Consider the following 13,611-nt stretch of genomic DNA (forward strand, 5'->3'; position numbering starts at 1 on the left):
GTTGAAAACAAATATAATTAAATATTAAAAAGATGTGTCTTCAGACGACTCTTGAAGGACGACACCGTAATAGAAGAGCGAACTTGAAGCGGTAGATTGTTCCAGAGTGAAGGAGCTGCATACACAAATGCACGCTCACCATAGAATTTGGTTGATGGTCGACTTGTGACAGTCAGAGATAACTTGTTTGATGAACGAAGATTGCGAACTGGTTTGTAGTAAGAGACGATATCGGAGATGTATTGAGGGGCGAGTTGATTTAGAGCCTTGTATGTCATGAGCAAGATCTTGTAAGCTGCACGTTTCTTGATGGGAAGCCAATGAAGCGACTGTAAGACTGGGGTAATGTGCTGAGATCGAGGAATGCGAGCGACTAACCGGGCTGCTGTGTTCTGGATCAGCTGAAGTTTTGTGATGTAGGAATCAGGAAGAACATAGACTAAGGCGTTGCAGGAGTCCAGCCGAGAGGTGACAAAAGCGTGAACTAATTTGGCAGCAGTTTCGTCGTCGATGAAATGACGTATTTGCCCTATTTTCCGTATGGCCGTCATAGCAGACCTGCAGATACTGTCAATATGATCCTTCATGCAGAGGTTGGAGTCGAATATGGCGCCAAGATTCCGTGCACAAGATGAAGGGAAGATGACGGAATCGCCTATGGCTAAAAACGGTGAAGGCATGTTGACGGTGGTGAACCGAGAACAGATATAAAGAAGCTCGGTTTTGGCGTCGTTTAACACCAGCCTATTCTCAACGGCCCACCGCCTCACTTCAGCGATACATTTCTCAAGAACACGGATAGCATGTTCACGATCTTCTGGTTTAAATGTAATGTAAAGTTGAGTATCATCAGCGTATGCTACTGTTGAAATGCCATAGGAAGTAATGATATCTGGGAGAGGAGCACTGTAAAGGATAAACATTAAAGGACCGGCAACTGATCCTTGGGGAACTCCACAATCTAAGGTAACTTTCTTTGAGATGCAGCCATTCACTGCAACATATTGGGTTCTACACTCAAGATAAGACTTTATCCACGTCAGTGCGGTGCCATTGATGCCATATCTTGTTGCAAAACGCTGAAGTAGAAGCTGATGATCAATAGTATCAAATGCGCAGGAGAAATCTAGCAACACCAAGAATGCTTCCTTACCCTTATCGAGTGCACACAGGATGTCATTTTGTACACGCACCAATGCAGTTTCCGTGCCATGATTTTGACGATAGGCCGATTGCATGGTGGCAATGAGATTGTGTTCACGGAGATAAACCTGTAATTGGCTGATGACGATGCGTTCGATCAGTTTACCGAGGAACTTCAAATTAGAGATCGGACGATAGTTGCTAAGATCATCACGATCCAATTTAGCCTTCTTAAGAAGAGGAGACACAACAGCGTGCTTAAGGGTAGCTGGAAAATAACCAGATGCCAGCGAATGATTGACAACTTTAGTCAGCATCGGTAGAAGTTCAGGGATGCTTTCCTTGAAAATACAAGAAGGTAATGGATCAAGTAGACATGATGTAATGTGAGACTGCTTGATCACGTCTAACACTTCATCTTCAGAAACAGGTTGGAAAGTCTCAAATGAAGTGCAACAAGTAGCATCTGGTGTAGGAGCAGACGAAGTCGTATGCGAGCAATTCAGACGATGGCGAAGAGTGCTGATCTTAGTGTGGAAGTAATCAGCGAACTGATCAGCAAGATCATTCGAGGAATCATGAGTTGGTAACACGGTATCAACCTTCGGCTTCACGAGCTTGTCAACAACCCGAAACAAATCACGTTGATCAGCATCAGCAAGTTCTTTGCGATGATAAGATGTTTTAGCATCATCGAGGAGTTGTTTATACGATGAACACTGATCAGCATAGAGTTCTTTATGAACAGATATAGTTCAGATTTCTTGAACTGCCTCTCACGTTTGCGTCTCTCCTGCTTTGCTGCTCGAAGAGCGTCACTGTACCATGGTGCATGCGGACGAAGAATGACACTACGTTCAAGCTCAGGAGCATGATGGTCGAGTAGATCACGCAAGATAGAGTCATACTTCTCAGCGTATGAATGGACGCTATCTAATGATTGACAGTCTGAAGACAAAGGAGACGCACGAATATCAGACCGAAATTGATCGATATCAATGCTACGGAGTTTGCGACTTCGAACGAACTTTCTGGAGGGAGGTGGTCGGGTGAGGTTGATCTGACATTTCACTCCAAAATGATCAGATGGTAGGTGGTCGTGAACAGAGATGGATGAAACGAGATCATCTGTTTTGCGACAGATCAGCAGATCTAGGGTGTGTCCACCGATGTGAGTTGGATAAAGTACGTGTTGTTGAAGATCCTGGGTCTGCAGAATGTCTTGGAAACTAGATGCTAGGCGATCATTAGCATCATCAACATGTACATTAAAATCACCTGTAATTAGCAGGCGAGTTGACACAGGTTGAAGCGCTGTAAGCAGTGATGAAAATTCTTCCAGAAACATTGCATTAGTGAGTTTGTTCTTTTTGTTTGGATGGGGCCGATATATCACAATTAGACAAAGCGATGTAGAGCCCGATGAAACATTCAACTCCATACGTTCAAAAGAAGCAAATTCTGTGATGTCCTTAATTTTAACTTGAAAACCTTGCCTGACGAGAACGGCAACACCACCCGCTCTACTAAGACGAGGCGAGTGATGGAGATCATAATTGGGAAGGGTGTTCTTGATGTCAGCAAGGGCACGGCTATCTCGTTCATCTGCTATATAAGTGCCGTTTTAGACAATGTTTTTAGGAACATTATTATTTTGCATGTTTTTGGTTTGCTTGCTATCTTCTGTAGATAGCATTTAGGGCCTACAAAGAATATAATTAATACCTCTACTTTTTTTCTGTATTTTTAATGATTTTTTTAATGATTATTATTTTTACTATCTTCTGAAGATAGCAATTACTGCGGGTTTATATGAGTCAAAAGGTAATTTCTTGCGTACTGAATCATCATTGTTTTGTTTTGTTTTGTTTTTGTTTTGATTTTTATTTCGTTTCTTATTTGTTCCTTCATGTTCCTAATAATCTCTGCTAATATAAGTGCCATTTTAAATTTTTCGTCAGCTTCTTTATTTTAACATTTCTCTATAGCTTTGCATTCGGCCTATTGGCTATTTTTTCTAAGCGCGTGGCCAATTATAGCCGTTTTGCCCTGGGATTTTGCGCACTGAATCCTCAGATTCGCCGTACTGAATCATCATCTAGAACGCGTGTTAGGCAATGTTTTTAGGAACATTATTATTTTGCATGTTTTTTTGGTTTGCTTGCTTATATCTTCTGTAGATAGCATTTAGGTCCTACAAAGAAAATAATTAATACCTCTACTTTTTTCTGTATTTTTAATGATTCTTTTAATGATTATTATTTTTACTATCTTCTGAAGATAGCAAGTACGGCGGGTTTATATGAGTCAAAAGGTAATTTCTTGCGTACTGAATCATCATTGTTTTGTTTTGTTTTTGTTTTAATTTTTATTTCGTTTTTTATTTGTTCCTTCATGTTCCTGATAATCTCTGCTATATAAGTGCCGTTTTAAATTTTGGTCAGCTTCTTCATTTTAACATTTCTTTATAGCTTTGCATTCGGCCTATTGGGTATTTCTCTAAGCGCGCTGCCAATTTATAGCCGTTTTGCCCTGGGATTTTGCGCACTGAATCCTCAGATTTGCAGTAGGCCTACTGAATCATCATCTAGAACGCGTGTTAGGCAATGTTTTTAGGAACATTATCATTTTGCATGTTTTTTGGTTTGCTTGCTATCTTCTGTAGATAGAATTTAGGGCCTACAAAGAAAATAATTAATACCTCTCCTTTTTTCTATATTTTTAATGATTTTTTTAATGATTATTATTTTTACTATCTTTTGAAGATAGCAATTACGGCGGGTTTATATGAGTCAAAAGGTAATTTCTTGCGTACTGAATTGAATCATCATTATTTTGTTTTGTTTTGCTTTTGTTTTGATTTTGATTTTGTTTCTTATTTGTTCCTTCATGTTCCTGATAATCTCTGCTATATAAGTGCCGTTTTAAATTTTGGTCAGCTTCTTCATTTTAACATTTCTTTATAGCTTTGCATTCGGCCTATTGGGTATTTCTCTAAGCGCGCTGCCAATTATAGCCGTTTTGCCCTGGGATTTTAGGCACTGAATCCTCAGATTTGCAGTAGGCCTACTGAATCATCATCTAGAACGCGTGTTAGGCAATGTTTTTAGGAACATTATCATTTTGCATGTTTTTTTGGTTTGCTTGCTATCTTCTGTAGATAGAATTTAGGGCCTACAAAGAAAATAATTAATACCTCTCCTTTTTTCTATATTTTTAATGATTTTTTTAACAATTCTTTATAGCTTTGAATTTCGCCTATTAGCTATTTCTCTAAGCGCGCGGCCAATTATAGCCGTTTTGCCCTTGGATTTTGCGCACTGAATCCTCAGATTCGCCGTACTGAATCATCATCTAGAACGCGTGTTAGACAATGTTTTTAGGAACATTATTATTTTGCATGTTTTTGGTTTGCTTGCTATCTTCTGTAGATAGGATTTAGGGCCTACAAAGAATATAATTAATACCTCTACTTTTTTCTGTATTTTTAATGATTTTTTTAATGATTATTATTTTTACTATCTTCTGAAGATAGCAATTACGGCGGGTTTATATGAGTCAAAAGGTAATTTCTTGCGTACTGAATCATCATTGTTTTGTTTTGTTTTGTTTTTGTTTTGATTTTTATTTCGTTTCTTATTTGTTCCTTCATGTTCCTAATAATCTCTGCTAATATAAGTGCCATTTTAAATTTTTCGTCAGCTTCTTTATTTTAACATTTCTCTATAGCTTTGCATTCGGCCTATTGGCTATTTTTTCTAAGCGCGTGGCCAATTATAGCCGTTTTGCCCTGGGATTTTGCGCACTGAATCCTCAGATTCGCCGTACTGAATCATCATCTAGAACGCGTGTTAGGCAATGTTTTTAGGAACATTATTATTTTGCATGTTTTTTTGCTTTGCTTGCTTATATCTTCTGTAGATAGCATTTAGGTCCTACAAAGAAAATAATTAATACCTCTACTTTTTTCTGTATTTTTAATGATTCTTTTAATGATTATTATTTTTACTATCTTCTGAAGCTAGCATTTACGGCGGGTTTATATGAGTCAAAAGGTAATTTCTTGCGTACTGAATCATCATTGTTTTGTTTTGTTTTTGTTTTAATTTTTATTTCGTTTTTATTTGTTCCTTCATGTTCCTGATAATCTCTGCTATATAAGTGCCGTTTTAAATTTTGGTCAGCTTCTTCATTTTAACATTTCTTTATAGCTTTGCATTCGGCCTATTGGGTATTTCTCTAAGCGCGCTGCCAATTTATAGCCGTTTTGCCCTGGGATTTTGCGCACTGAATCCTCAGATTTGCAGTAGGCCTACTGAATCATCATCTAGAACGCGTGTTAGGCAATGTTTTTAGGAACATTATCATTTTGCATGTTTTTTTGGTTTGCTTGCTATCTTCTGTAGATAGAATTTAGGGCCTACAAAGAAAATAATTAATACCTCTCCTTTTTTCTATATTTTTAATGATTTTTTTAATGATTATTATTTTTACTATCTTTTGAAGATAGCAATTACGGCGGGTTTATATGAGTCAAAAGGTAATTTCTTGCGTACTGAATTGAATCATCATTATTTTGTTTTGTTTTGCTTTTGTTTTGATTTTTATTTTGTTTCTTATTTGTTCCTTCATGTTCCTGATAATCTCTGCTATATAAGTGCCGTTTTAAATTTTGGTCAACTTCTTCATTTTAACATTTCTTTATAGCTTTGCATTCGGCCTATTGGGTATTTCTCTAAGCGCGCTGCCAATTATAGCCGTTTTGCCCTGGGATTTTGCGCACTGAATCCTCAGATTTGCAGTAGGCCTACTGAATCATCATCTAGAACGCGTGTTAGGCAATGTTTTTAGGAACATTATCATTTTGCATGTTTTTTTGGTTTGCTTGCTATCTTCTGTAGATAGAATTTAGGGCCTACAAAGAAAATAATTAATACCTCTCCTTTTTTCTATATTTTTAATGATTTTTTAATGATTATTATTTTTACTATCTTTTGAAGATAGCAATTACGGCGGGTTTATATGAGTCAAAAGGTAATTTCTTGCGTACTGAATTGAATCATCATTATTTTGTTTTGTTTTGCTTTTGTTTTGATTTTGATTTTGTTTCTTATTTGTTCCTTCATGTTCCTGATAATCTCTGCTATATAAGTGCCGTTTTAAATTTTGGTCAGCTTCTTCATTTTAACATTTCTTTATAGCTTTGCATTCGGCCTATTGGCTATTTTTTTTTTCTAAGCGCGCGGCCAATTATAGCCGTTTTGCCCTGGGATTTTAGGCACTGAATCCTCAGATTTGCCGTACGCGTAGGCCTACTGAATCATCATCTAGAACGCGTGTTAGGCAATGTTTTAGGAACATTATTATTTTGCATGTTTTTTGGTTTGCTTGCTATCTTCTGTAGATAGGATTTAGGGCCTACAAAGAAAATAATTAATACCTCTACTTTTGTTTATATTTTTAATGATTATTATTTTTACTATATACTAATAAAGATAGCAATTACGGCGGGTTTATATGAGTCAAAAGGTAATTTCTTGCGTACTGAATCATCATTATTTTGTTTTGTTTTGTTTTGCTTTTGTTTTGATTTTGATTTCGTTTCTTATTTGTTCCTTCATGTTCCTGATAATCTCTGCTATAAGTGCCGTTTTAAATTTTGGTCAGCTCCTTCATTTTAACAATTCTTTATAGCTTTGAATTTCGCCTATTAGCTATTTCTCTAAGCGCGCGGCCAATTATAGCCGTTTTGCCCTTGGATTTTGCGCACTGAATCCTCAGATTCGCCGTACTGAATCATCATCTAGAACGCGTGTTAGACAATGTTTTTAGGAACATTATTATTTTGCATGTTTTTGGTTTGCTTGCTATCTTCTGTAGATAGCATTTAGGGCCTACAAAGAATATAATTAATACCTCTACTTTTTTTTCTGTATTTTTAATGATTTTTTAATGATTATTATTTTTACTATCTTCTGAATATAGCAATTACGGCGGGTTTATATGAGTCAAAAGATAATTTCTTGCGTACTGAATCATCATTGTTTTGTTTTGTTTTGTTTTTGTTTTGATTTTAATTTCGTTTCTTATTTGTTCCTTCATGTTTCTACTAATCTCTGCTAATATAAGTGCCATTTTAAATTTTTCGTCAGCTTCTTTATTTTAACATTTCTCTATAGCTTTGCATTCGGCCTATTGGCTATTTTTTCTAAGCGCGTGGCCAATTATAGCCGTTTTGCCCTGGGATTTTGCGCACTGAATCCTCAGATTCGCCGTACTGAATCATCATCTAGAACGCGTGTTAGGCAATGTTTTTAGGAACATTATTATTTTGCATGTTTTTTGCTTTGCTTGCTTATATCTTCTGTAGATAGCATTTAGGTCCTACAAAGAAAATAATTAATACCTCTACTTTTTTCTGTATTTTTAATGATTCTTTTAATGATTATTATTTTTACTATCTTCTGAAGCTAGCATTTACGGCGGGTTTATATGAGTCAAAAGGTAATTTCTTGCGTACTGAATCATCATTGTTTTGTTTTGTTTTTGTTTTAATTTTTATTTCGTTTCTTATTAATTTTGTTCCTTCATGTTCCTGATAATCTCTGCTATATAAGTGCCGTTTTAAATTTTGGTCAGCTTCTTCATTTTAACATTTCTTTATAGCTTTGCATTCGGCCTATTGGGTATTTCTCTAAGCGCGCTGCCAATTATAGCCGTTTTGCCCTGGGATTTTGCGCACTGAATCCTCAGATTTGCAGTAGGCCTACTGAATCATCATCTAGAACGCGTGTTAGGCAATGTTTTTAGGAACATTATCATTTTGCATGTTTTTTTGGTTTGCTTGCTATCTTCTGTAGATAGAATTTAGGGCCTACAAAGAAAATAATTAATACCTCTCCTTTTTTCTATATTTTTAATGATTTTTTTAATGATTATTATTTTTACTATCTTTTGAAGATAGCAATTACGGCGGGTTTATATGAGTCAAAAGGTAATTTCTTGCGTACTGAATTGAATCATCATTATTTTGTTTTGTTTTGCTTTTGTTTTGATTTTGATTTTGTTTCTTATTTGTTCCTTCATGTTCCTGATAATCTCTGCTATATAAGTGCCGTTTTAAATTTTGGTCAGCTTCTTCATTTTAACATTTCTTTATAGCTTTGCATTCGGCCTATTGGCTATTTTTTTCTAAGCGCGCGGCCAATTATAGCCGTTTTGCCCTGGGATTTTAGGCACTGAATCCTCAGATTTGCCGTACGCGTAGGCCTACTGAATCATCATCTAGAACGCGTGTTAGGCAATGTTTTTAGGAACATTATTATTTTGCATGTTTTTTTGGTTTGCTTGCTATCTTCTGTAGATAGGATTTAGGGCCTACAAAGAAAATAATTAATACCTCTACTTTTGTTTATATTTTTAATGATTATTATTTTTACTATATACTAATAAAGATAGCAATTACGGCGGGTTTATATGAGTCAAAAGGTAATTTCTTGCGTACTGAATCATCATTATTTTGTTTTGTTTTGTTTTGCTTTTGTTTTGATTTTGATTTCGTTTCTTATTTGTTCCTTCATGTTCCTGATAATCTCTGCTATAAGTGCCGTTTTAAATTTTGGTCAGCTCCTTCATTTTAACAATTCTTTATAGCTTTGAATTTCGCCTATTAGCTATTTCTCTAAGCGCGCGGCCAATTATAGCCGTTTTGCCCTTGGATTTTGCGCACTGAATCCTCAGATTCGCCGTACTGAATCATCATCTAGAACGCGTGTTAGACAATGTTTTTAGGAACATTATTATTTTGCATGTTTTTGGTTTGCTTGCTATCTTCTGTAGATAGCATTTAGGGCCTACAAAGAATATAATTAATACCTCTACTTTTTTTCTGTATTTTTAATGATTTTTTTAATGATTATTATTTTTACTATCTTCTGAATATAGCAATTACGGCGGGTTTATATGAGTCAAAAGATAATTTCTTGCGTACTGAATCATCATTGTTTTGTTTTGTTTTGTTTTTGTTTTGATTTTTATTTCGTTTCTTATTTGTTCCTTCATGTTCCTAATAATCTCTGCTAATATAAGTGCCATTTTAAATTTTTCGTCAGCTTCTTTATTTTAACATTTCTCTATAGCTTTGCATTCGGCCTATTGGCTATTTTTTTCTAAGCGCGTGGCCAATTATAGCCGTTTTGCCCTGGGATTTTGCGCACTGAATCCTCAGATTCGCCGTACTGAATCATCATCTAGAACGCGTGTTAGGCAATGTTTTTAGGAACATTATTATTTTGCATGTTTTTTTGCTTTGCTTGCTTATATCTTCTGTAGATAGCATTTAGGTCCTACAAAGAAAATAATTAATACCTCTACTTTTTTCTGTATTTTTAATGATTCTTTTAATGATTATTATTTTTACTATCTTCTGAAGCTAGCATTTACGGCGGGTTTATATGAGTCAAAAGGTAATTTCTTGCGTACTGAATCATCATTGTTTTGTTTTGTTTTTGTTTTAATTTTTATTTCGTTTCTTATTAATTTTGTTCCTTCATGTTCCTGATAATCTCTGCTATATAAGTGCCGTTTTAAATTTTGGTCAGCTTCTTCATTTTAACATTTCTTTATAGCTTTGCATTCGGCCTATTGGGTATTTCTCTAAGCGCGCTGCCAATTATAGCCGTTTTGCCCTGGGATTTTGCGCACTGAATCCTCAGATTTGCAGTAGGCCTACTGAATCATCATCTAGAACGCGTGTTAGGCAATGTTTTTAGGAACATTATCATTTTGCATGTTTTTTTGGTTTGCTTGCTATCTTCTGTAGATAGAATTTAGGGCCTACAAAGAAAATAATTAATACCTCTCCTTTTTTCTATATTTTTAATGATTTTTTTAATGATTATTATTTTTACTATCTTCTGAAGATAGCAATTACGGCGGGTTTATATGAGTCAAAAGGTAATTTCTTGCGTACTGAATTGAATCATCATTATTTTGTTTTGTTTTGATTTGATATTTTTCTTGCGTACTGAATTGAATCATCATTATTTTGTTTTGTTTTGCTTTTGTTTTGATTTGATATTTTTAATGATTTTTTGAATGATTATTATTTAAAAATAATTTATTTTTACTATCTTCTGAAGATAGCAATTAAGGCGGGTTTATATGAGTCAAAAGGTAATTTCTTGCGTACTGAATCATCATTGTTTTGTTTTGTTTTGTTTTGTTTTGTTTTGTTTTGTTTTGATTTTGATTTCGTTTCTTATTTGTTCTTTCATGTTCCTGATAATCTCTGCTATATAGGCTAAGTTTTTTTCTTGGTTTTTTCTTTATAGCTTTGGATTCGGCCTATTGGCGCGGCCAATTATAGCCGTTTTGCCCTTTGATTTTGCGCACTGAATCCTCAGATTCGCCGTACTGAATCAGCTTATAACACGTGTTAGGCAATGTTTTTTTGAACATTATTATTTTGCATGTTTTTTTTTTTGCTTTGCTTGCTATCTTCTGTAGATGGCATTTAGGGGCTAAAATGAAACTAATTAATACCTCTATTTTTCCTTTATTTTTAATGATTATTTACTGATTATTATTTTAACTATCTACTGAAGATAGCAATTACGCACTGAATCCCCAGATTCGCCGTACTGAATTATCATCTAGAACGCGTGTTAGGCAATGTTTTTGGAACATTATTATTTTGCATGTTTTTGTGCTTTGCTTGCTATCTTCTGTAGATAGCATTTAGGGCATACAATGAAAATAATTAATACCTCTATTATTTCCTTTATTTTTAATGATTTTTAATGATTAATTTTTTTACTGTCTACCGATATTTTTAACTCGCGCAGAGCAGCAGGGCGCGTTTTAGGATTTTTCGCTATGTAGGCCTATAGACCTATACTGAAGGTGGCATTTATCTCATCATGGCCGATTCATCACATCCTTCTACTCTAGAAGTAGGCCTAGGCCTAATGTTTCACATTATTTTCTCTAAATTTTCACTTCATCACGATTTGTTATTATGTTATTTCTTTACCATTCATTTCTGTGTAAAATTACAATTGCAAAGTGTTTGTCAACACATCATAAAATCGGCTCGGGGAGGCACCCTAATATTTTTGTTCCCCCCCCCAGCCTTAGGTCTACCCCTAGCTTGAAGAAAGTGTTTGCAATGTGTATAAATGATAACCAAGAACTTCTGTTCATGTCTTTCCATAATTTTAGAACCAAGGTAAGGAAGCAAATAGGAAAAATAACAAAAATATTTGAAAATCTCCCAAATTCGGTGATAAAGGATAGGCCTATGTTGTTTATTTTAATTGCCTTATAAAACGAAAGTGTTCGCACATTTTAAATAATATATTACGTTAAAGAATGCGCCCGGAACGTGCAAAAATTTGAGTCACCAGCCCTTAAAAATTCTATAAACCTAACCCCCCTATTTTGGGTGCTAAAAAAATTATACACCCCCCCCCCCTATTTTTATTACCGGTAATATTCTAAAAATTCCATGACACCCCCGTATATTTGAGACCCCTTCCGAAGAAAATTCACAACAGTTTGAAATCTCATTCCAAACATATGCAACACATGTCATTTGGCAGTACATTAGGAGTAACACTTGATTAAAGATAGTGAAATCAGTCTACAAAGAGAGTAAGAGTGTTAAAACAAAAAACATTTCAATTTATTTTTCAATCTATTTAGATTGATTCCTATTTCAATTGACCAATTTAAGAGTAGATTTTCTCTTCTCCTTTTCTCCCTTTTCTCTTCTCTTTTCCCTTGTCTTTTTCTTCTCTTTCTCTTTTTATCCTCTCCTCTTTTCCTCTTTTTTTTGTTGGTTGGGGGATATCATCATCCTTAGAGACAGAAGTTCTTACTTCCTTTCGTAAGCGTGTTTTTCGATCCGCGAAGGTAGGACTTGGCATTTTATATTGTATCATGGTTCTCCGTATAAAACGGAAATTAATCCAATTTATACACGACGAAAAATGACAGCATTCATGGGAAGAAGTCCTGTCCAAAGTCTCCAAACATGCCGAACGCGAAGCAGATCATGAGATATTCAAGCAAAAATCTTTCTGCAAAAGGATGCTCGAAACACCCAGTTTATGATTTATATAAGGCCAAATAAAAAAATAAACATGTTTCACGTCCCCTCCCGCTTCCTTTTTTGAGGTTTCCTCAAATATATTTTTATTTTTTGAAATTCAGTTATAAAAAAAAAAAAAAATATGTCTAGGAAGTTAAGATGCTTTATATAGCCTTGTTAAGATACAAGAAACATTTTAGGAAGGTTTTGTGATCATTAGAGGGGTGTAACCCTCAGAACAACAAATAAAAAAGGGCCTCCTCCTTTTTCCAGGCATTATTGTATATGCTAAAACAGCTCTAAGTATGGGTATTTACACCAATTTTGTGATAAAAATAGAAAATAAAAAGCCCCCTCTTCCTCCTTTTTTTCGAAAACCCGGACGTGAAACATGTTTTATTTTTTACTTGGCCTAATAATAAAGTCGTTCAAGACGTATTGCGAGAGGAAGGGAATCGCGTGTGCAGAGCTAGAGGAGCTCTCGAATCATGGAACTTTCGTCTTTGATTTTTAAAGCCATGAAGCTTAAACTTCATTCAACTTCAAGTTCAGCTTCAGGTAAGCACAATGACTGCACCAGGATTTCTTTTCCGGGGGGCAAAATAAATTTCAGGGAGGGGGCAAAGTCGACAAATTGTGCGCAAAATTGCAGCAAAAAATAGAAATTTACATAATTTTGGTGTTTTGGCTTGGGGTCAAAAGTGGGGGGGGGGGGGCAAACTGCAGGAAGGAAAATATTGGGGGGAAAATGCCCCTTGCCCCCTGTAGTGCCACCACTGGGTAACCACGAGCTACATTGACTCTTGTCTGAGCTTGATGAAGATTGCACATGATGCACATTGCCTTGGCCTAGGCTAGCCCTATAGTCGGGGGCTAGCTAAGTACAAAGTGACAACACACGTGTATACAGCGAGCTAGTAAACAGTGCGCTGCTTCTCTGTTGCAGGTATGCGTGCCTTCAAAGTCGGCACAATATTATGTGCGTCCGTGTTGGTACCCAGTGGGCACATCAACGTGAAATCAACGTTGAATCAACGTTGATATATCAACGTTGATTCAACGTTGAAAAGTGAAAGTTGACATCAACCTTTTCGTCAACGTTGAATCAACGTTGAATCAACGTTGAAGCTTCAACCTAATTTCAACCTAATTTCAACCCGATTTCAACCTTGTGTTTCATATCAACCTGATATCAACCTAATTTCAACCTGATTTCAACCTGATTTCAACGTTGAATCAACGTTGAATCAACGTTGAAGCTTCAACCTGACTTCAACCCACTTTCAACCCGATTTCAACCCTTGCGTTTCATTTCAACCCGATATCAACCTAATTTTAACCGAGGCTGATTTCAACTCGATTTCAACATTACTTTT

The 13,611-nt window shown here is 35.6% G+C and overlaps 1 protein-coding gene across 1 annotated transcript; it reads right to left on the reverse strand.

Annotated features, from left to right (window-relative positions):
* Positions 1-17: 17 nt before the first annotated feature.
* LOC140154367 (uncharacterized) lies at positions 18-2,491 on the reverse strand. The gene is made up of 2 exons (XM_072176934.1): positions 1,924-2,491; positions 18-1,879 (listed from the first exon to the last, which is right to left on the reverse strand). The coding sequence occupies exons 1-2, from the start codon at positions 2,489-2,491 to the stop codon at positions 18-20; spliced, it is 2,430 nt and encodes an 809-aa protein (XP_072033035.1).
* Between the last annotated feature and the right edge of the window lie 11,120 nt (positions 2,492-13,611).

Source organism: Amphiura filiformis, chromosome 6, assembly GCF_039555335.1.
Source record: "Amphiura filiformis chromosome 6, Afil_fr2py, whole genome shotgun sequence".
Classification (NCBI taxonomy): Eukaryota; Metazoa; Echinodermata; class Ophiuroidea; order Amphilepidida; family Amphiuridae; genus Amphiura; species Amphiura filiformis.